Source organism: Prunus dulcis, chromosome 1 (genome assembly GCF_902201215.1).
Source record: "Prunus dulcis chromosome 1, ALMONDv2, whole genome shotgun sequence".
NCBI classification, from domain to species: domain Eukaryota; kingdom Viridiplantae; phylum Streptophyta; class Magnoliopsida; order Rosales; family Rosaceae; genus Prunus; species Prunus dulcis.
Window position 1 is genome coordinate 3790882 of NC_047650.1, and position 26715 is coordinate 3817596.

At 37.3% G+C, this 26715-nt stretch overlaps 3 protein-coding genes and 2 pseudogenes across 4 annotated transcripts; 4 read left to right on the plus strand and 1 right to left on the minus strand.

The window, feature by feature from the left end:
• On the plus strand, positions 1–2440 carry LOC117615974 (7-deoxyloganetin glucosyltransferase-like). The gene is made up of 2 exons (XM_034345169.1): positions 1–892; positions 2397–2440. The coding sequence occupies exons 1-2, from the start codon at positions 13–15 to the stop codon at positions 2438–2440; spliced, it is 924 nt and encodes a 307-aa protein (XP_034201060.1). The 5' UTR covers positions 1–12.
• A 183-nt stretch (positions 2441–2623) lies between these two features.
• LOC117614892 (7-deoxyloganetin glucosyltransferase-like) lies at positions 2624–4308 on the plus strand. Its single transcript, XM_034343821.1, has 2 exons — positions 2624–3152; positions 3357–4308. Exons 1-2 carry the CDS (start codon positions 2636–2638, stop codon positions 4286–4288), a joined length of 1449 nt encoding a protein of 482 aa, XP_034199712.1. The 5' UTR covers positions 2624–2635; the 3' UTR covers positions 4289–4308.
• A 2234-nt stretch (positions 4309–6542) lies between these two features.
• LOC117615303 lies at positions 6543–9163 on the plus strand (annotated as a pseudogene).
• Positions 9164–10136: 973 nt separating this feature from the next.
• On the plus strand, positions 10137–11855 carry LOC117615979 (annotated as a pseudogene).
• Positions 11856–17717: 5862 nt separating this feature from the next.
• LOC117632226 lies at positions 17718–25472 on the minus strand. 2 transcript variants are annotated; one of them, XM_034365665.1, is made up of 15 exons: positions 24960–25472; positions 24402–24560; positions 24144–24260; positions 23931–24015; positions 23394–23502; positions 23218–23285; positions 23013–23138; positions 21989–22935; positions 21485–21688; positions 21315–21375; positions 20735–20848; positions 20127–20240; positions 19952–20038; positions 19161–19236; positions 17718–18064 (listed from the first exon to the last, which is right to left on the minus strand). In XM_034365665.1, the coding sequence occupies exons 1-14, from the start codon at positions 25046–25048 to the stop codon at positions 19210–19212; spliced, it is 2307 nt and encodes a 768-aa protein (XP_034221556.1). In that variant the 5' UTR covers positions 25049–25472; the 3' UTR covers positions 17718–18064; positions 19161–19209. The 2 variants fall into 2 exon arrangements, with proteins under 2 accessions (XP_034221556.1, XP_034221562.1); XM_034365671.1 differs by lacking the exon at positions 24402–24560 and having other exon boundaries at positions 17732–18064; positions 24960–25441.
• Positions 25473–26715: the final 1243 nt, after the last annotated feature.

The following is a 26715-nucleotide window of genomic DNA, read 5'->3' on the forward strand; positions in this document are numbered from 1 at the left end:
TGGATTCCAGGAATGAACGGCATCCGGTTACGGGATCTCCCACACAACTTTATGACCACAAATCCAAATGACATCTTCTGGAATTACTGCTTGGAAGTAATGAGAAGGGTTGATAAAGCTTCAGCAGTTGTTCTTCATACTTTTGATGCATTGGAGCAAGATGTTTTGGATGCTCTCTCATCCATACTTCCACTTGTTTATGCAATTGGCCCACTCCAATTACTTCTCAATCAGATACCCGAGAACCCTTTGAATGCCATGGGATATAGCCTATGGAAAGAAGAAACTCAGAGCCTCAAATGGCTAGATTCTAAGGCCCCAAATTCAGTTGTTTATGTGAGTTTTGGCAGCTCAGCTGTCATAACACCCGAACAGCTCGTTGAGTTTGGTTGGGGACTAGCTAATAGCAAGCTTCCATTCTTTTGGGTAATTAGACCTGATCTCGTTGTTGGCGAGTCGGCAATTTTGCCGCCTGAGTTTGTGGATGAAACTAAGGAAAGAGGTCTAATAGCAAGTTGGTGTCCACAAGAGCAAGTCCTTAAGCATTCATCAGTTGGAGGGTTTTTGACACATTGCGGTTGGAGTTCAACCATTGAGAGTCTATGTGCAGGTGTACCTATGCTGTGCTGGCCATGCTCTACTGACCAGCCAACAAACTGTTACTATGCTTGTAATGAATGGGATATTGGAATGGAGATTGGTAAAGATGTCAAGAGAGAGCAAGTGGAGAAGCTTGTTATAGAGCTAATGGAGGGAGAGAAAGGTAAGCAAATGAAAAACAAGGTCATGCAGTGGATGAAACTAGCAGAAGAAGCCACTAGTCCACATGGTTCTTCATCCTTAGACTTGGACAATTTTGTGAATCAAGTGCTATTAAGAAAAGAGATATTTAGTGATATACCCATTTCTAGCACTAATATTATAAATAAACCCTACACAATTGAATTCCTATAAACAAACCCAAAAAAACCCAAAAAATGATAGCTAGCCTTATTGAATTTAATATTGATTATTAAATTACTTTGATGCCCTATTGAGTGCTTTGGGTATTTTTATGAGATTTTGGAGTTGGGCTTGTTTTAAGAAATTGATGGCAGTTTTGTAATTTATAAAAAGTTAAAAGCTTTTTTGTTATGTTGTAAATGAGCTTTGGGTGTGTTTCTAAAGTCCATTTTATATAGGGTATTTTTATAATTTGGGCCCCCATATTGGGTATAATAGTGAATCTCCCTTAAGAAAAAACTAGATGTTAATTTATCTATGGGAATGTCTTCAATTGTCCTGTCGATGATATATCTTCTTGTTATTCATAAATGTTGACACGATTTTCTTGAATATAAATAACAAGAAAAACATGTACAAAGTAAATTTGTAATGATTTGTCGGATTCAATCTATCTATATGTATTATATGCACGATAAGTGTTAATTTGACTTTGATTATGTGCTTGTTCCGGCAATTATGTCGAAATAATCTGCAATTCTTGCATTAGGCCCATCCATTTCCTATTCCATGCGCAGATCATAACACCAAAATTATAAGTAAAAATGAAAGCTGAGTATATATATGATATATTTGGTGCATTTAGTATATATGGAATTACTGTATATTAATGCAGTACGTACTTGAAGCTTGGATTCAAGAAAGGCTAAGAGGATGCTGGGAATTATGCCTCCAATGCCACCTCCATCAATGCTTAGCACTGTCACCCTGCTTCTCTTTGTCAAACCAGTCGACATTGTTCTGGTTCAAATTAAAGATAAACCACAAGGACTGGAAAGCTGCATAATCCGAGCCAACACAGCTGCATTGAATTCACAAGAAAAAAATTTAAAAAGTTGAACGAAACGGAGGATTTAGGTGCAAGGAGAACGAGAGTGAGATCGGACTCCGACTCGGGCACTGATGACGTTGCCATGGATGACTCGGCCGCACTGCGTCAACGTTAAGCTGTGCGCTCTGTGACGCCTGAGGAGGTTTAGTGAGAGGCAGAGGACTTGTGGCGCTGAGCATTTCAATAATTTTCAGGATCCAAAATAGAAGAATCTGAAAAATTTCTTCGGCACAACAATAATGGAATATAAATTCTTGGTCAAAATAAGGGAACCTGATGCGAATGGGAAGGGGCAAAAAGGAAACAGCAGAAAAGGTTTAGCGGAGGGCATTTTCGACAATTCACTATTCTTAAGGGCAACCAGTTAGGTAGGGGCACAAACGTCATTTCACTTTTCCTAATGAACAGTCTAGGAACAGCAACACGGGGTTCTGTTTTAGTACATATATATATAATTTGTTGGACTCATAATAACAAAGACAGCTCCGTCTCAGACTCTCTCATTTTAATGTAGACAGCCTTAAAAAAGAATTTATTTATTTTAATTGTTCTGATAATATAGGGGGCAAATCTATGCCTCAAGATGCCATGCTTATCATTATCTAAATTAGTCTTCGGCGGCTCAGAGGAGAAAAAACCTCATGATAACAATTTTCATTTTCAATTGCATATAGCAGTCATTCTCGTGATAGCCACACAAAAACAATCTTCACAAAAGATGTTGCCAACCCTATAAAACTCTGCATTTATGAGAGTGCAAACGCATACACGAAATACATAAAACAAATATTTAGAGTAAAGATGGGTTCCAAGGAAGCAGTAGCCAGCAGCAAGCCTCATGTTGTTTGCATTCCTCTTCCGGTTCAAAGCCATGTAAAGGGGATGCTTAAGTTTGCAAAACTCCTCCACCACAGAGGTTTCCATATCACCTTTGTCAACACAGAGTACATTCACAAGCGCTTCCTCAAGTCTCTTGGACCCAACTCCCTCGACGGCTTGCCTAGTTTTCGATTCGAATCCATACCAGATGGCATTCCAAGCTCAGAAGAAGACACCACTCAATACATTCGTTTGCTTGGTGAGTCAGTCAGGAATAATTTACCAGCTCCATTTCGTGATCTCCTCATGAAACTCAATGGCAAGGCCAATATTCCTCCGTTGTCTCACATGGTTTCGGATGGTTGGATGAGCTTCACCATCACAGCAGCTGAAGAAATTGGAATCCCTGTGGTACTCTTCTTCACTATGTCTGCAAGCGGCGTCATGGGATATAAGCAGTTTCCTACTTTGCTGGAAAAGGGACTTGCTCCACTCAAAGGTAAAACAAAAGAGAGATTATTTCAACAAACTTTATTAAAACGACAAGTACCAAATCAAACTTTATTAAAACTACAAGTACCAAATCAAACTTTATTTCAACTACTTACGAATTGTATTGGAAACCTTGTCTTTTTTCTCATTATTGTTGAGGACATGTGAGGTACATATAAAAGCTTACTTTTCTTGACTTGGGTATTTGCAGATGAAACCTGGTTAACAAATGGCTTTCTTGACAATGTCATAGATTGGGTTCCCGCTATGAAAGGTATCAGGTTAAGGGATCTCCCAAACAACTTTATTACCACAGACCCCGCCGAAGCATCTTGGATCTTCTGCTTGGAAGCAATCCAAAGATTTGGTAAAGGTACAGCAATTGTTCTTCATAGTTTTGATGCATTGGAGAAAGAAGTTTTGGATGCTCTCTCATCCATGTTTCCACTTGTTTATGCAATTGGCCCTCTCCAGTTACTTCTTAACCAGATACCGGAGCACCCTTTGAAGGCTATGGGATATAGTCTGTGGAAAGAAGAAACTGAGTGGCTCAAATGGCTAAATTCTAAAGAACCAAACTCTGTTGTTTATGTCAATTTTGGAAGTTTAGCGGTCTTAACACCGGAACAACTTGTGGAGTTTGGTTGGGGACTGGCAAACAGCAGGCTTCCCTTCTTTTGGGTAATTAGGCCTGATCTGGTTGTTGGTAAATCGGCGATTTTTCCACCCGAGTTTGAGGCTGAAACTAAGGAAAGAGGCCTTATAGCAAGTTGGTGCCCACAAGAGCAAGTCCTTGAGCACTCATCAGTTGGAGGATTTTTAACACATAGTGGTTGGAATTCAACCATTGAGAGCCTATGTGCAGGTGTGCCTATGCTCTCCTTGCCAATCTTTACTGACCAGCAAACAAATTGTCATTGTGTTTGTAATTTGTGGGGAATTGGCATGGAGATTAGTAAAGATGCCAAGAGAGACCAAGTGGAAAAGCTTGTTAAAGAGTTGATGGGGGGAGAGAAAGGTAAGCAATTGAAAAACAAGGTCATGGATTGGAAGAAACTGGCAGAAGAAGCCGCTAGTCCACATGGTTCTTCATCTGCAAATTTAGACAACTTTGTGAATCAAGTGCTATTAAGGAAAAGCTAGATGTTACGTGTGTATGGAATGTCTTTAATTATCTTGTCGATGATACATCTTCTTGTTCTTCAAAACTTTTAATAAAATTTTCTTGAAATTAAATTGCGAGAAAACGTGCCCAAGGTAATTTTGTATTTATGATTTGTGGGGTACAATCTATATGGGTATCATGTATAAAGAAATTCCTCTGATTTGATGTCCAATTAATCTTGAATAGGAAATGAAGTTTGGTCACAGGTGCTTGTTTAAATTGAGACCACAAGAAGTGTTTATATAACTTCGATTGTGGGAGGATATCAGTTGTGTATCATGCTGGATGAGGACTGAAGGACTGAAGAAGTGGGTTAGGCAACTGGCAGACACATTCGAACCAAAGACAGGACATTAACATCATGATAAATAATTATATGTATTGAGTCCCGTTTTGATTAAGGGATCCCTCAAGTAATGTTATTCATGTCCCGCGTTACGTCTAACGGATAAATTCTCTATTTCTTTTGAGCTGCTAATGCTACCAGTGCTCTTATAGTATCAAGTCTTGCAACTGGTCAAATGTCTCGTTATAATCTACGACCGGCTGCTGCGAGTAGCCTTTAACTACCAGCCTTGCCTTATGCTTTTGTATTGATCCATCATGATTAAATTTGATCTTATAGACCCATTTAACCCCAATGATCTCTTTGTCTTTTGGGCGATCAACAAGTTCCTATGTTTTGTTTTTCTCAATTGTTTTAATTTCTTCTTCCATAGCTTTTCTCCAGATTTCTTCTTTTACTACAACTTAACACTTTCTGGTTCTATAGTTATGAAGTTGCAAGTTTCATATATATCTTGGAGTGATCTAGTCTGTTCAATGGCAGTAACTAAAGGATCATACTTATCAGGAAGACTTATAAATATTTTTTCTACAATTCTTGAATCATTAATATTTTCTCCATAGGCTCTCAATTGATTAATTATTATTTTTATTTTAGCATAATAGTCTTGTGTGGTCTCAGAATCCTTCATTTTAATGTTTTCAAACTCTTTTCTCCAGTCCTGATCTCTTGGACCCCTGTAGTCCAAGAGATTTATGGTCACTCACCGTTGGATGTAAATTCAACGGTTGACTTGAATCGGGTAATAATCATTTATATATATCATTTTGAACCATTGGATTAATATCCAACGGTGGGTGATCACAATCTCTTGGACTCCTGTGGTCCAAGAGATCGGGACTGCTCTTTTCTCAAAGTTTGTAGTTTAACTTCACGTACCTTGGAATTGCCTTGAACTTTCTCCTTCAAGGTATTCCATGCTTCCCTTGCAGTTGTGGCTCCCATGATGCTTGGAAAAATCATATCATGCAAGGCTTGTTGCAGGGGATATAAGGCCTTTGCATCTTTTTATTGATCTTTCTTCAGTTGCCTCAACTGTTCCACGGTTGGATTTTCTAGATTATTGAAACCATTATCAACTATGTCCCATAAATCTTGAGACATAAAATACGTCTTCATTTTAATACTCCAGAAGTTATAATTTTCTCCCGTGAAATCGGAGTTTTAGCTAGTTGTTGACATGGTGGATGACTAGTGAACCAACGCCCAAGGTTGATCAGAACAAGCTTTGATACCACTTTTGGTTTAAGAGAAAAGAGGTTTGGAAAATGGTTGATAGTGTTTAGGACAATACCTTAACTCAGAAAGGAATTTTTTTAAAAGAGTAACAAAATATTTTTATTTTATTGATTGAAATAAGAAGGGTACAAGGCTTGAGAGTTTGTTGGATACAAGAGTTGGCTGATGGGAGAGTTTGACAACCGTGGTTTTCGGCTTTTCTTATTTGAATACATAATTGGACTGCTAGCTATATATATAGAGTAGCTAAGTCGGCAGCTTGCTTTGGAAAAGTCGGTTGCTCATGCAAATGACTTTTCCAAAGTCATTTTCAGCCACAATTGTTCTCCTTATTTTAGATTTCTACAGTCATAGTATATGGATATTTCTAGTGATTTTAATTTGTTTACTTTCTGTTGACCAAAAAAAAAAAAAAAAACTTATCCACTTTCTCTCAAATTTTCTAAATTTTTCTATATTATTGAAGACCTTTCTATATTATTCTAATACAAGTGTGCATTATTTGGTTAACACAGTCATTGGCATGATAGCCACACAAAAATAATCTTTTCGTTTTGGGTAAAACCCACACAAAAGATGTTGCCAACCCTATAAAACTCTGCATTTATGAGAGTGCAAACACATACACAAAATACACAAAACAAATATTTAGAGTAGAGATGGGTTCCAAGGAAGCAGTAGCCAACAGCAAGCCTCATGTTGTTTGCATTCCTGTTCCAGTTCAAAGCCATGTAAAGGGGATGCTTAAGTTTGCAAAACTCCTCCACCACAGAGGTTTCCATATCACCTTTGTCAACACAGAGTACATTCACAAGCGCTTCCTCAAGTCTCTTGGACCCAACTCCCTCGAGGGCTTGCCTAGTTTTCGATTTGAAACCATACCAGACGGCATTCCAAGCTCAGAAGACACCACTCAATACATTCGTTTGCTTGGTGAGTCAGTCAGGAATAATTTACCGGCTCCATTTCGTGACCTCCTCATGAAACTCAATGGCACGGCCAATATTCCTCCGGTGTCTCACATCGTTTCGGATGGTTGGATGAGCTTCACCATCACAGCAGCGGAAGAAATTGGAATCCCTGTGGTTCTTCACTTTGTCTGCAAGCGGCGTCATGGGATTTAAACAGTATCCAACTTTGCTGGAAAAGGGACTAGCTCCACTCAAAGGTAAAACAATAGAGATATTATTGAAGCAATTAACTGTTTCATTTTCTTAGTTTAATCCCCTGTTTCTAAACAAATGAAAGTTTTCTTGGGTTTTTAATTTGAAAGATCCACTATTATACCCAATATAGGAGTCCAAATTATAAAAAAAAACTTTTTTATGAAAGAGTGCTGCTAAACGAACTCTAAAATTAACTGAGTACACCCTACTACCAAACTACTTATTGAATTACTAATTTACCATAATATAAAATAACCAAAAAAGATATATTGAATTGTGAAACAACTAAAATTTTAATAAGTACACCTTACTCACTATATTCAACCCTTATCAGACATAGAAAAATCTTCGTATTGCTTGGTGCTCACGAATAACGTAGCGAGTACTATTATAGGATTGGTATTACGAAATTAAAGATTTTGATGAAACTCAAAATCTGAAAAGAGGGCACAAATTCATGTAAAAAGAGAAACTTGGTTTAGGATTGGTATTAGAGTGTTGTACTATGGCTATTTTTGGTAGTTAAATAGGGTGTACTTAGTTAAATTTACATTTTGATTAAAATATTAGGGTTAACTTAGATTATATGGTGTACTCAGTTAATTTTAGGGTTCATTTAGCATCATTCTATATGAAATGGACTTTAGATACGCACTCAAAATCCATTTACAACATAACAAAAAGGCTTATAACTTCTTTTAAATTACAAAATTTTCATTGATTTTCTTAAAACAAACCCAACCCCAAAATCTCATTTAAAAAAAGCCCAAAACATTCAATAGGGCATCAAAGAATTTAATAATCAAAATTAAATTCAATAAGGTCAGCTATCATTTTTTGAATTTTTTTTGGATTTGTTTACAGAAATTAAATGATGTAGGGTTTATTTATAATTTTAGTGCTAAGAATGGGTATATGATTAAATATCTCTTTTAATTTATACTATTTGGTACTTGAAATTTTCACTTGTGTCCTAATTCAGTACATGAACTATAATAATATGTAGGGTATCAAACCAAACTTTATTAAAACTACGAGTATAAGTACCAAATCAAACTTTTTTTCAACAACTTACAAATTGTATTGGAATCTTTGTGTTTTTTCTCCTTATTGTTGAGGACATGTGAGGAACATATAAAAGCTTACTTTTCTTGACTTGGGTATTTGCAGATGAAACGTGGTTAACAAATGGCTTTCTTGACAATGTCATAGATTGGGTTCCAGCTATGAAAGGTATCAGGTTAAGGGATCTCCCAAACAACTTTATTACCACAGACCCCGCCGAAGCATCTTGGATCTTCTGCTTGGAAGCAATCCAAAGATTTGGTAAAGGTTCAGCAATTGTTCTTCATAGTTTTGATGCATTGGAGAGAGAAGTTTTGGATGCTCTCTCGTCCATGTTTCCACTTGTTTATGCAATTGGCCCTCTCCAATTACTTCTTAACCAGATACCGGAGCACCCTTTGAAGGCAATGGGATATAGTCTGTGGAAAGAAGAAACTGAGTGGCTCAAATGGCTAAATTCTAAAGAACCAAACTCTGTTGTATATGTCAATTTTGGTAGTTTAGCGGTCTTAACACCAGAACAACTTGTGGAGTTTGGTTGGGGACTGGCAAACAGCAAGCTTCCCTTCTTTTGGGTAATTAGGCCTGATCTGGTTGTTGGTAAATCTGCGATTTTTCCACCCGAGTTTGAGGCTGAAACTAAGGAAAGAGGCCTTATAGCAAGTTGGTGCCCACAGGAGCAAGTCCTTGAGCACTCATCAGTTGGAGGATTTTTAACACATTGTGGTTGGAATTCAACCATTGAGAGTCTATGTGCAGGTGTGCCTATGTTGTGTTGGCCATGCTCTAGTGACCAGCCAACAAACTGTTACTATATTTGTAATGAATGGGGTATTGGCATGGAGATTTGTAATGATGTTAAGAGAGAACATGTGGAGAATCTTGTTAAAGAGTTAATGGGGGGAGAGAAAGGTAAGCAAATGAAAGACAAGGTCATGGATTGGAAGAAACTGGCAGAAGAAGCCGCTAGTCCACATGGTTCTTCATCTGCAAATTTAGACAACTTTGTGAATCAAGTGCTATTAAGGAAAAGCTAGATGTTACGTGTGTATGGAATGTCTTTAATTATCTTGTCGATGATATATCTTCTTGTTCTTCAAAACTTTTAATAAAATTTTCTTGAAATTAAATTGCGAGAAAACGTGCCCAAGGTAATTTTGTATTTATGATTTGTGGGGTACAATCTATATGTGTATCATGTATAAAGAAATTCCTCGGATTTGATGTCCAATTAATCTTGAATAGGAAATGAAGTTTGGTCACAGGTGCTTGTTTAAATTGAGACCACAAGAAGTGTTTATATAACTTCGATTGTGGGAGGATATCAGTTGTGTATCATGCTGGATGAGGACTGAAGGACTGAAGAAGTGGGTTAGGCAACTGGCAGACACATTCGAACCAAAGACAGGACATTAACATCATGATAAATAATTATATGTATTGAGTCCCGTTTTGATTGAGGGATCCCTCAAGTAATGTTATTCATGTCCCGCGTTATAAAATGAGGCTGGATTCATTAAATTGGACAACAATTCCACATATTAGTGGAAATAAATCCCAAGGGTGATACTAGCCTATGGGATTGGACTAGACATAGTTCCAATCATTTGGACATCTACAAAGTTTGACTGTTTTCGTTTGGACACTAGTTTGATACACAAATTTGGTGTCACCTTGGATCCATGCCCTCCAAAGTTACAGCAAGAAAAGCTCCGTCTGCATAGCAAAGACACCTCTGTCTCAGACTGCTTGTTGCATAAACCCTCTCCTATTTGTCTTCTAATTTATACAGCCATACAAAAATATATCATATATAACAATGTAATATAAAACTGCACCAATCATTTTAATAATTTTCATTTTCAATTGCATATGCCGACTCCTTTGTAGGACACATTGTCATGACACAGCCACACGAAAACAAAACAAAAAATTGTTGCCAACCCTATAAAAACAGTGCATTTCTGAGAGTGCAAAACACAGAGAAAAATACACAACAAATATTGAGAGATGGGTTCCAAGGAAGTAGCTAACAGGCCTCATGTTGTTTGCATTCCTTTTCCAGTTCGAAGCCATATAAAGGGAATGCTTAAGTTTGCAAAACTCCTCCACCATAGAGGTGCTCATATAACCTTTGTCAACACAGAGTTCAATCACAAGAGGTTCCATAAGTCTCTAGGGTCCAATTCCCTCGACGGCTTGCCTGGTTTTCGATTCGAAACCATACCAGATAGCCTTCACAGCTCAGATGAAGATACCACTCAAGACCTTCTTTTGCTTGCTGACTCAGTCAGAAAAAAAATTTCTAGCTCCATTTCATGGCCTCCTCAAGAAACTCAATCACACGGCCAACATTCCTCCAGTGTCTCACATCGTTTCGGATGGTTGGATGGCCTTCACCATCACAGCGGCTGAAGAAATCGGAATTCCTTTGGTGCTCTTCTTCACTATTTCTGCAAGCAGCTTCATGGGATTTACACAGTTTCCCACTTTGGTGGAAAAAGGACTTGCCCCTCTCAAAGGTAAACAAATGAAGATTTTCTTGGCTTTTTTACTTTTGTTTTTTGGCACTTGAATTTTAATGTGTCCTAACTCAGTACATGAACTATAATAATAGATACCAAACCAAACTTATCAAAACTACAAGTACCAAATCAAACTGTATTACAAGTACAACTTCCAAATTTGATTGGAAATTTTGTGTTTTTTTTTTCTTCTTCTCATTATTGTTGAGGACATGTGACAGAGAAAGTCATTGAACCAATAGTGAATAAAAGCTTTCTTTTCTTCACTTGGGTATTTGCAGATGAAAGCTTCTTAACAAATGGTTTTCTGTACAATATCATAGATTGGATTCCAGCAATGAAAGATATCAGGTTAAGGGATCTCCCAAACAACTTTATGACAACAGATCCCAATGCCATATCTTGGATCTTCTCCATTGAAGCAATCAAAAAATTCGATAAAAGGTTCAGCAATTGTTCTTCATACTTTTAATGCATTGGAGAAATAAGTTTTGGATGCTCTCTCATCCATGTTTCCACTTGTTTATGCAATTGGCCCTCTCCAACTACTTCTTAACCAGATACCGAGTACCCTTTGAAGGACATGGGATATAGTCTATGGAAGGAAGAAAACGAGTGCATCAAATGGCTAAATTCTAAAGAACCAAATTCGGTTGTTTACGTGAAGTTTGGAAGTTTAGCAGTTGTAACACCCAAACAGCTTGTGGAGTTTGGTTGGGGACTGGCAAATGCCAAGCTTCCCTTCTTTTGGGTAATTAGACCTGATCTGGTTGCAGATAAATCAACCATTTTCCCATCTGAGTTTGTGGCTGAAACTAAGGAAAGAGGCCTAATATCAAGTTGGTGTCCACAAGAGCAAGTGCTTGATCACCCATCAGTTGGAGGATTTTTAACACATAGCGGTTGGAATTCAACCATTGAGAGCCTATGTGCAGGAGTGCCTATGCTCTCCTTGCCCGTCTTTACGGACCAGCAAACAAATTGTTATTGTGTTTGTAATGTGTGGGGAATTGGCATGGAGATTAGTAATGATGTCAAAAGAGACCAGGTGGAAAAGCTTGTTAGAGAGTTAATGAAAGGAGAGAGAGGTAAGCAAATGAAAAACAAGGTCATGGAATGGAAGAAACTGGCAGAAGAAGCCGCTAGTCCACATGGTTCTTCATCCTCAAACTTGGAAAACTTTGTAAATCAAGTACTATATTAAAGAAACGCTAGGTGCTAAATGTGTATGAGAATGTCTTTATTGTCTTGTCGATGATATATCTTGTTGTTCTTCATGGCAGAAAATGTTAATGAGCTTGAGGTTGTTGATAATGAAGTAGCTCCACCTAGAACTTTATTAGAGACTTATTTCCATCCTAGTCGTGCACCCAATCCTTCATGTCTCATGTTCCCATCTAACATGCCAACATACGAGTTTAAACATGGAATGATTCAATTGTTACTTATTTTCATGGCATGGAAAATGAAAATCCTTACAGAATTTGCCTTAATGAGTATAGCCTACGTTTTACTTTTCTTTCAAAGAAAAAAAAAACTTATGAAATTAATTGCAATAGGTTGACCATTGTAAACTCGGAAGTCTAAGTGTCGAGTGCGTTGTAAAAAAAATAACAGACTTGGAAGTACAAGTGAGAAGGGAGAGAGAGCTCTTGAGAAGTTGGGAGCTCCCGGTCCCGAGGTGGTTTTGAACAATGCCGCAACACTCTATTTATAGGCTGGAGATCAAAGCTAGTAGGATGGGCAGCCGTTTCACTTCTCTTGTTTATTCAATTTTTATGCCCTGCTTGCCCATCACCAAGTAAATCGCACTTCCCTTTTGTTATGCCAATCTTGTCCCTGCTTTATTCTCTTTTAGAGCATTTCCACCAGTTAGCCCCTTGCCGAGCCCTAGGGCAGCTACTATTTACGTGAATAGTGGCTGCCCTAACCCCCTCCAGCAAAGTGTGTTTCCAGCAGTTTATGCTAGCCATGGCAAATACTATTCATTTTTTTTGTTTTTTTCACAACTTTGTTTACTTAAACAATTAATTTGGATAATATTTTCGGATAAGATTTTTTGGTTCCTACGTGTCAATACTATTCATATCGGATAAGATTTTCGGTTTCAAATTTCAGATAAATTTCAGATAAATTTCAAATTTCAGATACATTTCAAAATTCAAATTTCAGATCAATTCAAAATGTCAAATTTCAGATACATTTCGAAATTCAAATTTTAGATAAATTTCAAATTTCATTTGAATTTCAAATTTCAGATAAGATTTTCACCATCTAAGATTGCGTCACGTGTCATATCTATCTGTGTACATTTTTCTATAAAACCAGAGGTTCAGCTCATACCTCCCACACCAGTTCTTCTCTACATTTCCATTTCTCATATTTTAGATTTCATTCTCCATTCTCAATGGCAAACATGCAAGAGGTTTTGGAGAGGCAAGAGCGAGAAACTAGAGAAAGAATGCGTAGACGAGCTGCAAGCAAAAGGGCACAGAGGGAACTAGATGAGCAACTTGGCATAGCAGTTGCTTTGCTGGAGGAAGAAATCAGGGTAGCCGTGGTTCACGAGAAGGCCGTCGCCCAAATGTGGACAGACATAGACATTCTCGGGGTAAGAATCTTATGGAAGATTATTTTATCCCACAATCTCTGTACTCTGATGTTCATTTTCGAGGGAGATATAGAATGCAACCCCATTTGTTCAATAAAGTCATGTATGATATTTGCAATTATGATGAATATTTTGTTCAAAAGAGAAATTGTGATGTAAATTTGGGACTTCTTCCAGAGCAGAAGTTCACAGCTGTGATACGAATGTTGGCATATGGGTCATCTGCTGATCAGGTGGATGAGATTGCTCGGATGGGGAAGTCCACTGTTTTGGAGAGCTTGGTGCGATTTTGTGATGCAGTGGAAACTCTGTACACCAGAGACTACCTACGCAGACCTACGCCCAGGGACCTGCAACGGCTTCTCCAAAAAGCTGAGGCTCGAGGATTTCCTGGCATGATTGGTAGCATTGACTGCATGCACTGGCAGTGGAAAAATTGTCCAACTGCTTGGCAAGGGGACTACGGAAATAGAAAATGGCAGAAAAGTATCATCCTGGAAGCAGTTGCTGGTTTTGATACATGGGTTTGGCACGCCTTCTTCGGAGTTGTCGGATCTCAAAACGATTTGAATGTCTTAGGTCAATCCCCGGTGTTCAATGATGTTTTGAGAGGTGAAGCCCCAAATATCACATATGAAATTAACAATACCATCTACCAAAACGGGTATTATCTAGCTGATGGCATATACCCGAGGTGGACAACATTTGTGAAAACAATTCCACATCCCCGATCCCATAAGCAAAAATTTTTTGCTCGCTATCAAGAGGGGTACAGAAAAGATGTTGAGAGGTGCTTTGGTATCCTTCAAGCCCGGTGGGCTATTATAAAGGGTGCGGCACGTCTATTTGACGAGGAGGTGCTTAGGAGTATAATGATGACTTGTATCATCCTCCATAACATGATTGTGGAAGATGAATATGATTACGATGTTGATGAAGTGTATGAACCAAATCCCATGGACACGGCCTTAACACGAATTTATGAAAAACCAGTGAGGCCAAATGGAGAACCAGTGCAGCATGAACCTTTAGTTAGAGACGGTAGTTTCATGCCCCGTATGATTGATCACTACACGGAGATGCAATCGTCGTATATTCATGAAAACCGTCAAGTTGACTTGATGGAGCATTTATGGGCGGTGAAAGGCAATGAAGGAAATGAAGGTGAATGAAGTGAAGTGAAGAAGTTGTTTTTAATTTATTATGTTTATGTTGTATTTTTAGTTATGCTTTGTTTTTTTTATACTTTATTATTTTTAGTTGTGGGTTGTTTATTTTTTATGCTTTGGTTGTGGGTTGTTTATTTTTTATGCTTTGGTTGTGGTTTTTTTTTTTTTTTTAATGCTTTGGTTGTGGTTTGTTTTTTATGTATGGAATGTTTTGAATAAAAAGGATTTTTGTTGAATATTTTCTTTATTCACTAAAAGAAAAGCAATACAACTAATAAAATAAAATACATGAATTAAACAAAACAAAAAATACAATGAAATCAAAGGCAAGTAAACTAAGACATGAAAGGCAAGCAAACTATTGTAATGGTTTTCATCATTTAACCAATCTGTGTTGCTAGGTCCATTGTCACGAAAAAGTCTTCGTCTCATAACATCCCTTCGTTCTAGCTTCCAAAATTGTTTTGTTTCAGGGGACATATGGCTTGTATCCATGGCCATGGTTTCCCGATCTTTTTTTTCAATGTTTTGTTCGCGTACATACTCCCTTTCTTTGCGTACATACTCCCTTTTTTTTGCATATTCTAGTTGAATAGCCATATCGTCCTCTTGTTGTTTCAAGTCCATTTCAATTCTCATGGCTTGGTGCTTTGAAAGTTCCTCCAAAAATTTAGATGCATTCTTGCTAGAATTACTCCCTCTCTTCGCCTTCGCCGCCTTCCTCCCAATAGGCCTTGGCTCCTTTGGTGAGTCTTGACTCATCGGGGAATCCATAGGTGAATCCGATGCCGGCGTCTCATGAAGTGGAGTCTCGTTCAAGACTACCGTCGGACCGGTTGGAATAATTTGGAATCTCTTACAAGTCTTCACCACCTCCCAACAATGGGTATGGTTGAAACTTTTTTTTCCCTTGCCCAGTAGCACCAAACCACATTTGTGCTTGCATAATCTATAAAAAAAAAAATTAAATGGAAATGCAAGAAACTTTATAAAATATTGGCAATGCAACATGTGAAAAAAAACTAATGCAAATTCAATAAATTTTAAAAAAATGCAACTTGTATAAAAATAAAAAAAAAATAAAAAACTAGAGACACATTAATAAAATATATAAATTGCAAGAAACATTTAAATAAAAATTAATATGACATAGAAATTAATAGAAGGAAAATGACAAATAATTTACCTCACTGCTAAGGTTTTCTCCGCTTGGATGGTTGTCCATCGCTTTTGCTAAGGCATTTCTTCATTTCGCCAACTCTTTATTAAGAACTTTCCACCTCTGGATAATGCCATTTCTGTACGTATAGAACCAATTGCCTTTTCACAAAATGCTTGATGAATTTTTTTCCACATATGAGAAAATTTAATCTCATTGCCCGTTACGGGACAATGACTAACTTGGACCCAAGCCTCACACAAGCTAACATCTTCCATCATGCTCCATGCCCCTCCATTTTCATTAGAAGAACCCATAATATGATAAACAAAAATACAACTTGAAAGTGAAAAAATATTGAATAGAAAGTGAAAAAATATTGAGGAGAAAGTGAACAATAGTAGAAGGAGAAGAAAATATAAGAGGATTTGGTGTTAAAAGTGAAGAGTATTGGTTGGTATTTATACAAAAAAAAAAATTCAGTAATTTTTGTGTATTTTTTTAAAAAAAATTCGATTTTTTTTCAATTTTTTATTGCAGAAAAATTGGCTGCCGTTGGATTGAAGAAAAAAAAAGAATCGGAGAGACCAGAGGCTGCCACGTGGAAAGTAGCCGTTGGCGGCTACTATAGCGGTCCGTTTGAATTTTTTTTTAACGTTGGCGCGTGCAATGCACGCGCCAACAGTAAAAAAAATTTGAAATCTAGAGGGCTGACGCCAGCCTGGCGTCAGCCATGACGTCACCGCCCTCGGGCCCAAGCTCGGGCCGAAATCGCCTTCGGGCCTGCCCAATCTCGTGGACCCCACCGCTTGCCCGGGCTGCTTCTTACTGCTGGAAACCCATTTTTTTCCCAAACCCCCCCCCCCCAGCCCTAGTCCAGCTCCTGCTGCTGGACTTGCTCTTAGAGCAGTTCCAGCGGCCCGGGCAAGGTGGGGTTTAGGCCTAAAATGGGCTTCCAGCGGACAAATGCTGTCAGGGATGTTGGTGGGCTCCACAAGCCTAGGCTGGCGCTTAGGCAAAATCAGCCCTTGTTTTAGCTTGGGTTTGTTGATGTCAGCAATAAAAAAAATTTCAAAAAATACTAAAAATTTCAGAATTTTTTTTAAATAAATTAGTCATATTTTTCACTTCCACACCAAAACTCTATACAAATTCCTCTCTTCATATCTCATGTGAATAGTGGTTGCCATGGCAATGGGTGGAAACACCACAAGCTTTTGAAAGGGCCGCCACTATTCACATGAATAGTAATAGCCCTAGCCTCCCTTTGCCCTTTGTCATAACAAATTGATAGAAGTGCTCTTATAGACTTACAATTGTCTATTCCCCACATGAGCACCAATTCTAGCTCTTAAATTTCATCAAAACAAACTGAATTTATCAAATGAAAAGGACTAATAAATATATTTTAGGAATATAAATTAAGATACAAAATGTGCTCATCAAATTGGCATGGAGATTAGTAATGATGTCAAGAGAGAGCAAGTGAAAAAGCTTGTTGTAAGTTTACCGATTGGTCATTCCAATGTTATATATTTTGTTTTGTTATTACGTGCTTCAGTCACTCATTTGGGAATGCTTCTTTAAGAAGTACTTATTTAGAAATGCTTTTTTAAAAAGTACTTATGCTCAGTTTTATTTATTTTTTCTTTGAAAATATGTTGAATTTTTTGTTATAAATTTAAGTGCTTTTTAAAAAAGCAACTAGAAGTGCTATATGGAGAAGCACCTAGCACTTGTGTGACTTGGAAGCAATTTTAAATATTTTTGGTCAAACACTATCAGCAGGACTTTTGGTTAAGTAATTTTAGCCCTTACAGAACAAACATTATTGGTACAAATCGTCTTGCATTCTGTACCCACTGCAGTCGGACAAAAATTGATGAAATAAATCAAATGTTGTTTTTGTGATTGATTTTTAAGATGAAATAAACCAAGAGACTGGCAACGTTCACCATTCGCAAAAAATCATCTGGTCAACTAGTGATACATCAAAGAATTATACATAACTGGAGGCCAACAACCAATGAGAAACCTTTTCTTTCTTTCTTTTTTTTGCCTTTTTACAATTAAGGCCTATATATAGGGGCCTAAAAACATAATGCCTTGTTCACGACCAAAAAGGGATAAAGAAAAAAAAATTGAAAAAAAAAGAGAAGAAATTACATTCCTAATAACAATGTCCAATGGAACCTGAACAAGCATATACAATAACATGGTCTTTGACATGTTTTGCTCCATCTTACTTATCAGTTTTCCTTGTTAAATTAAATTTCCTAGTGGTGTAGACAGCATTTACTCTAAAAAAAACAATAAAGGAAAAATTATAGAGTTGTATTTTGATTCTGAATGGAGCATTTCACAGGCATTTGACTGAAGAAACAACAATCAGGTACAGGGTTAACTGTTATAGGTAAATTGATCTGTGTAATTCGCTACAAGCTTCAACTTCATGTGTGCACCGTGATTCCACCCTGAAAAGAAAACATAGGATCGTCATACATTTTTTCACCAAAGAAATCAGAGCCATTAAAACATAAACTAATATCTTAAGCACTTGAGTTATTTCCATGCTTCTGTATGTTTTTTCTAGAGGCAGTATGCATAAGCATTGCTCTGTGCTCGCCATCTGCTGTTCCTCCACACCAAACTACTTAACTGAAGCTGACCCAAGTTGAAGGTTAGTGAATTAGTTGCATATTTTATGTTCATACTAACCAGGGGATTCCATAATCTTTGTGGTTATTTCTGCCTTGGTTTAGTCGCATATGATCTGACTCATTAATGCTTTACCTAGGTACCATAACTAGGGGTCGCCTAGTTTAAGGGCCACAAAGATTGGCAACAACAGAGCATGCTTATACTTCCTCTAGTCGAATGATAAATAAATAAACATGAAAAAAAAACTGGGTGCAAAAGAAAATAAGTTGCACTGTACTGCCAACAGACCAGATCAAATAGCTACTGAGGATTACAAAAACATAAATTGAAATAATTCAGCAAACTCAAATCAAATGAACACAGTTCAACCAAGTATAGCTTATAACCATACGCAAAAGTGAAGTCTACGTTTCAAGATTTTGAAATATTAAGTAGATAACCCTTCTAAAATTATACATCAAGCAATCGTCTGGACAAACCTATGAAGCACGTACACTCCTACAAGGTGGCCATGGTTGTGTTGGATACAGCAGACATCAAGACAATTTGCTCTCAAATATTTTTATTCGGGGAAAATCTATATTTTCAAAATGTAATCTTAGGACTTCCTCAGAAGGAAAGGGACTCAAGCTAAGGTTTATCTATTTATCTCTACAATTATAGCTGACTTATTTCTCTCTCCAATTAGCCTTTTATGTTCAAATATTTGACAGTTTAAACACCAAGAGAAAAGCATTAAATTCATCTGTTTACTCAACTATGCAAAACATCAAGAAAATAAGGATAATATTAGAGGCATAATACTACAAATCTTATCCACAAATCACCATAAAACGATGATGTCGAAAGCACAATAAGATTAATTTAATAAAACCCAAAGGCAATAGATCTTCATAAAGAGAAACAAACCAGCTAAGCTGAGTGGCTCGTCTCACAAGAGGAAAATGATGGCTAGTTCCTAGCATTCCAAAGCATATGTCGGGACCTGCAATAATTGATTTTGGTAATATTAGTAACCAAAATATTATTACAAAAACCAAAATCACATTCCAAATCACTGCTCTGCCCCTGCTATAATCTCGAAATGCACAACAGATCCAACAATGTTGTAACAATCACAAATGATTTGTTTGACACAACAAAACCGTGAGTACCATGAAGAAGCATGTAATAATGTTAAAGTCACGTTAAAATTCACTAAGAATTTTTTTCTTTTTCTTTTTGGTTCAAGTAAATGAACCGAAATCATTGTCCAACACAGCTGGACAACTGTGCTACCTTATGTTGCACTTCTCTCATATAAACTTTTTTCCACACTTTTTCCTCGGTAAAGATTTAGCAAAGTTTGTTTTTCCCAGTTTTTTATTTGTTTGGCACTGTTTCAATTTTCTCGGAATAGTCTGTAAAATAAAAAAATACTGGAGAGAACCAATTTAAATTAATATGTTGAGAGTTTTAACATTTTGTTCCTAAAATATCTCAAAGGTAGGCACCAGAAATTTTTAGTTGCAGTAGAAGAAAAACATTACTAGAATAGACAGTACAGCACAAAAAGGAACAATTTTCAAAACTCAGGAGAATGAACAGTTGAGAAAAGTGATTAAACATGTCAAGGATGAATAGTTAATTTTGATTTGTAAAGCAACTTTGAAAACAAAAACATGAAGGAAAGGCATAATTTCGTTAAGGGCTTTTTGTACCTCAAGCATGTTTTCATCAAGAAAAGCGGATGTTGTATGACTCATTCCATGAGAACTATCATATTGGAGGATCCGTAACTTCCCTTCCTGCATCTCATAACACGACTCGTAAGTTCTGGAAATTGGCTGAGGAACAAGAAAACTAAAAGAATCTTTCTGAATCCCAATTGCTTACCTTAGTTCCATAGACAAGGCCACCTCCAACTGAAGGATGAAAGCAAGCGACATTGACTTCATCCTCTGCACTAGGAAGGACTCTCACAAGTTCCATATCAGAAACTCTATAGACCTGAATAATAAATATGATTGTTACATGAACATTTAAAATAAATTTATGCCAAAATTCACCCTATACCTACCTAATACCGCTGTCAATTACAGTAGAGGACAACCAGAAACAACACTAACATTAACGTATATATCATGCATAGCAATTGAAACTTATAGTAGAACTACAAGGCATAATTACCAGGAAACTTTAAATAAAGTTGATAAACATCTATTTCATACACAAATAATTATTCAGCTCCAAAATGGCTTTTAGTTTACACCGTCATTTATTGCATTCTAAGGCTAGTGTAATCTAACTTAGGTTACATAGATTAGCCTCAATCATAATTAATAAAAATTTCATATTATCGTCCTTATTATAAGTAGATTAATTTTCACGCAACATGTGACTTTTCCAGATTGATTGAAGCACCTGATCAAAATGAAACTTTGACACTTGATCGCAGGCAAAACAATTAAGAAAGGAGGGGAAAAAGAACTAAAAACTCTTACCTCCAGAATGGTGTAAATAGGCACTGTTGTCTCCCCATCAATGACAACACTCTTAAGAAGTGAACTGTGACGACGGCCATAGGCAAGTAATATATGCTCTGATGTAGGAGAGAACTGCCATGGTAAATTCCAGGATGAAAAACCTTTAGTAAGTGTCTGATGAAAGTACAAAGCTTTTCTTGATTTTTTTTTTTTAAAAAAAATAATATAAAAAAAATGTTTAGAACTTCAAATGATTAGTTCATGAATCTTTTGCATATAAATGATGCACAGAATAAATCGTGGAAATTGGGGCATCAAATTCCTGAGTTTAATTTCCACTAAAATAGGTGTCTTTCACAATTTCCATAGTGCCATTTACAAAATTCTGTCATTTACATAATTGACATACATAAATCCAAACACTGAAATCTTCAATTGCCAGAAATTGAAATTATGGAAATCTAAATGCTGTCATTTTAGAATTCTATGTAATTTTCAATTCCTTCAGCCAAACGGAGGGTTATAGTTGGAATGATCAATGAGAAACTAGCGATCAACATGAAATTATAAGTGTATACATATCCAAAATGCAGCTGACCTGAATAGATGTCAAGCAATGGGCAGCTCTTATTGCCCGGGATGCAAGAACCATGCCAAATCTAGATAAATAGAATGAACATCAGGACATAGAAAGAAAGAAAATTCTAATGGAAAGTTAAAGAGGAGGTAAGAAAATAGAACGCATATTTATAGGGAGTTCAAACTTACGTTGCCTCCTCAAGGGAATATATCCGGAGCTCATATACGACATGGTGAGCTGAAATTGGATGCCGAGTTGGAGAAGTTGCTGCCCCTGTGACATCATTGTTGACCTGGCTCTGTAATCCAGGATCAGCTTCCATATGGGGCAACATACATGCAACACAAGCGGCTAAAAACTTTCCACAAGGGGAAAAATGGGCACCCATTTCACTGTAACAGATTCACAAGTAAAGATCCAAAAAAGATATAGCCAGTAATAATACTATCAAAGTCCAAACTATCATGTAATGCTAAAAAGAAAAAATACAAAACACTTCATGAGCATCAACTAATCAAGTTGAAGTATCTGTTTGCGTAAAAATGCAAATTCAGTAAAAACAAACTACCAGTTGATGTTGCATCCTTCTAAAAATGTACTTGCTTAGAAGACTTAAAAATAAGCTCAAAGCAATGTCTAAAATTGATAAAATAATAACATGTCATGAAAATTGAAAACAGAAAGAAAATTACCTACAAAGTACGGCATGTGGAATGATTAAGCGACATCTTTCTGCATCAAGGGGAGCACAAGGATTTTTCACATCATGTGGCCAAATTCTGAGCTTCACAGTGCAAGGTAACTCTGCAGCTGCTGCTGCAGCAAATGAGTTTGCAAGTTCAGATTGGATTCTGTTCACAACAGGTTGAGGCTCACTTTCACTGTGTGTGATGTTATTGAATCCAGCACCTTCATTAGACCCAATTGTTGGCACCATATGAGTACGTGAAGTACGATGCCGGGAACTAGATCTTCCAGTACCCCTGGATTGATTCCCACTGGTCGGTATTACTGAGGAAGTTAAGGGAGCTGTATTATCCATTTCACCATGTGGAGATGGATTATCATGTGCAGCATCACCTACCAGCCGCATATTCCGTTGGCTAGCTTGGGTCTGACCAATTAACCACCCTTGTAAGAAAGGAAGTTCCCAATATGTTGAGTCACCAAATGGGAAAATATGATTACTTCTCCCTTCTGGTTGAATTTCCATAGGCTCCAAACTGTCCATTGCAGGTTGAGAAACTTCAGTTTCCATTTCACTCAAGAAAGGATTAGTTCCTGTGTCTTCTGGCACTGGAGAAGAGCTATTAGGTTCAATTGGGGACAACAGAAGTTCATACTGCCCTGAAGGAGTTGAATATGTTAGAAGCCGCACTGAAGCTGAAGGATCAACTCTTTGTTGTGCACTACTTGAACCATTGTCCAGATCACTACGCTGCATAGATATTCTCCCATTATCTCTAGCAAATGAAGGCCATATCAGAAATGGTAGAGACATAAGAGGCAGTCCATCTGCCAAACCAGAACGATCACTAGAGTGAGCATCTGCCAAATATACAGTAGGTGGAGGATAGCGCAGGTAACCCGGAGAAGTTGCAAGTGTCATCGAGGAATCTGATGAGTCAAGGTCATTGACCTATAAAACAGAAAAATGGCAGACTTAAAAGACAGTTGATCATAGAAACAGATTAATATGACTCCACAAAAAATTACCTCGGCAGTTAAAAGAAACGGAGCTGCATGCGGGTGAAAATGCACAGCCCGAAGTGAACGTCGTGTTTTCAGTACTATGGTTGGTGAGGATGTCTCCCCTCTCTTATTGTAGTGCCATATGTATAACTAATGCAAGATTTAAAAGGTCAAGTCCATTAATGAAAATAAAAATAATTATGTCAAATTTCCAACTAAAAGCTCTTACCTTGTGACCTGACGCAACAGCAAGAAGCTCACCTTGGGCATGAAAAGCTATCGAAGCAATGGGACGCACTGTGTGGAGGAAAACACACTAACAATCATATCCACGACACAAATTTAATAAAATAAGAATTCATTGTTTGTAAATCACTATGAATGATAATCCACATAGATACTTACAAAAATCACGCGATCCTATACACTCTGCCGTGTTTGCATCCCACAAGCGAACTTCATGATCCAAACTTCCGCTAGCCAAAATGTCTGGCTGCAAAGGATGAAACCTAACCTGCGAAAGCACAACCAGCTAATAAGAAAAGCACAACCAGCTAATAAGAAAAGCACAGCCAGCTAACGAGATGAATCCAGTAGCTATGCTGAATTGTCAGATCTGATAACCAGTAAATTTGTTTCTGAATAAAATAGCTAGATTTAAGGTGGAAACACCCTAAACAGATTTGGATAAAGTAACCAAAAGACTTTTTATCAAAGCATAAAATTTGAAGAGGATTTTGGCCTCATAAACATAGATGGGTATCTCATAAAACAGAATATGGATGAAAAAGAAGCTTCAATGTGTCACTAAACCTCTACCATGTCTGTTTAATAAATAGTTCACAACATCTTGCAGATGGCTGAAGCAAGAAGCTAATAATCATTCAAAGTCACTTATTCTCACCAAGAATAATAAATAAATAAAGGGAGCTTTAGGCTTACCACCCAAGGTGTCCTACGGTGACCACTCAACACCTTTAAGCAGATCCCAGTTCGGCAATCAATAATCTTTACAGTATGGTCTCCGCTGCAGTTACAGTTGCATATTGCAAATTGATAAAATGAAATATTTCAAGGAATAAATATAACTCAACCCTACGCTTTAGCCAAACACTTGTACCACAGTGAAAAATATATACACAAAGCAGAACTTACTGAGTAGAAGCCAGTGTCTTTCCATCGGGGCTGAAGGCTGCTGCAATAGTTGACCGTGGAGGTGGCACAAGCGGACAATATCTGGCAGACAAATGCTGTAATGACTCTGCCTCCACCCTGTAGTCAATCCAGTTTCAAGACACAAACAGAAAGATCAACTAAATGCAAAATGATTCTAACAAAGGAAAAGGCAGTATGCTTTATTTTTATTGCATGAACATTACAAAAGAGAAACTAAAAAGAACGGGGGCTGATTACCATGAGACAAGGCCATGTCTAGCATCTCTAGCTGCTTCGCACCTTGAGCCAATAGAATCAGAATGAGACTTAGAAGCTTCCCCCCATAGTTTCTTTGACGAGTTTTTTGTTTGAGGAGAAACCTCTCTCCGTGCTAACAGTCTAAGGACATTGCTAACACTGCCAGAAACATCATATACATGCAAATCAGTTTTGACTCCAGAATGCCCAACAGGCACACCTTAAAATTATCAGTGGGTAATTAACATATTGATCATTTAAGAAAATCAAAACCCAAATCCACTTCTGGAGGCAAGAAAATTACTTTAAAAACACTTGTAACTCCTCAATTTTCAACAATTTTGTCCTTAATTCTAACCAATTATGATAGCTAATTAATTGAAACATCCCATTTAGATTGGAGCTAATTAAAGCAAGAAAATTAAAGCATGAACGGAATTAGCTACAATAAATTTTTCCCAGAAACCTTATTCACAGAACATCAATTGGGGAGTTGAATTACACGAAAACCAATTAAAAAAACGTATCAAAATTCCAAAAAGAAACTCTAAAATTTACCTGTGCTTGCATGGATGGGGCTGAGGAATGCGCGGCACAGAGGTAGACGGAGCATTGGGCTCGTCGGCCCACAAAGAACCTGCCCTCATTATTTTCCAGGGAAAATGTCATAATCTCAGCTTTTCCGGCATTCTACGGAAAAATTCAGATTGATAAATTAAAACAAATCAACAAACTTTCACATGCAAATCATTACGTCGTGTAAGCGTAACCTAGGAGGATTGGGAATTATTTGAATTGAAGGAAGGGGTTTGAATTGAGGTTGAGGGCATGGATTCTGTGCGACCGAGCGTTGCGTAGGCTCGGGTGCGGAGCGAGAAGGCGAGATATCTGGTTGACGAGAAATGGAAAATTGAGAAGGGAAGTCTGTGGCCGTGGAATTTGGATTTGTTTTGGGAAAATTCCGTCTTGGGTTTCTGTGATGGGCATTATTGGACACAGAAGGAAGGAGGGGGCTCTAGGCGGCTAGGGCCCTAGTGACTTGTGTGTTGGACGACAATGCCCTTGGCCCCCTCAGCCCTCAGAGTCGTTGGGAACCAACGACACGCGTTTTGAGCTTCGTTAAACGGCAGCCTGAAGAAACAATTCCTTACTCTTGTCAATTTGTCTCTCTACTATTTGCTCCACATTTATTGTATAGAACAAGCATATTAACTTCCTCTCTTCGTCCAACTTTTTGTTTGAGTAGAATTCCCTACAAGATGCTACGAGTTCGTTTGAAATTACTTTTATAGGAAGAATTTCTGCTCATAAATACAATACTAGAACTTCAAATATATCCCGTACGCAATTAACAAGGACGAAAATTAAGCACTCGCAAAAGACAAAACAACTCTCAAAGTTTGATCAACGTTAAATGCTAGATTGCCAAACTAGGTTCCTCTTTACTAAATTCATGCAATGTATACTTTAAGATTCAACTCATCAAACTTTGGGAATGATGCAAGGTTCAATAATGTATTGTGGAAAAATCTTTCCTTGTAAGAAATCATGCTCCATAACACTATATCATCTATAAGATGTGTATATAGATTACATTGTGATACTTTATTACTATGCTTCAAGATGTGTATTCCATCTTTTTTGGCCATCTCCAACTAATATTCTGGAGCAAATCACTGAAAAGGAAAAATTGTGAGCTTCAACCATTCATCATCTTTCTATCTCCAAAAGAGCATATTTCAATAATCTTTTGACTTTATAAAAACTAAAACAACTATCCCATTTTTCACTCAATTATTAAAAAAAAAAATTCACATCAATTTTAATAATCAACTTTGAAGTTGGCCCATCTCATTTGTCATGGTTTTTCTCATTTCTTACTTCAAATGGAAATGATGATCAAGTTTTCCTAATTAACTAGCAAACTAGGAGAAAATTGAATTTGGGAAGTGCAAGTGATGGAAGAGGAGGAGGAAATGTTAATTCATTCATTCGTCATTGTCAATCTTATCATTAGCTCACTGCCTCAATGAAGAAGATGAGGCTAACAAAAGCATTGAGGTTGAAAATCTACACACTGCTCGTGAGTTTTTCTCTTAAACTTCATATTATATCATTTAATTAAAGTTTGTTCATCTTTCTGTTGATGCCTAAATTTGGTTCAACAAAAGATGACATTTTTGAGATTGAGGTCTGGTAATTCTTCCTGACTAGATCAACGTAACTAACCAAGTCGTCCTCTAAAACCTGCAAAACAAAAAAAGCTAACGATGGGTGACACCGATGTGGTGCCGGTCAAGGACCCTTTGATGCT

Coding starts and splice junctions, on each gene's coding strand:
- LOC117615974 (XM_034345169.1), top strand. CDS start 13: ATGAACGGCATCCGGTTACGGGATCTCCCACACAACTTTATGACCACA. Junction 893..2,396: donor ATTAAGAAAAGAGATATTTA/GTGATATACCCA, acceptor CTGATAATATAG/GGGGCAAATCTATGCCTCAA.
- LOC117614892 (XM_034343821.1), top strand. CDS start 2,636: ATGGGTTCCAAGGAAGCAGTAGCCAGCAGCAAGCCTCATGTTGTTTGC. Junction 3,153..3,356: donor GGGACTTGCTCCACTCAAAG/GTAAAACAAAAG, acceptor GGGTATTTGCAG/ATGAAACCTGGTTAACAAAT.
- LOC117632226 (XM_034365665.1), bottom strand. CDS start 25,048: ATGAGGGCAGGTTCTTTGTGGGCCGACGAGCCCAATGCTCCGTCTACC. Junction 21,689..21,988: donor CCACATGCCGTACTTTGTAG/GTAATTTTCTTT, acceptor AATCTGTTACAG/TGAAATGGGTGCCCATTTTT. Junction 20,039..20,126: donor GCCTTGTCTATGGAACTAAG/GTAAGCAATTGG, acceptor TATGAGATGCAG/GAAGGGAAGTTACGGATCCT.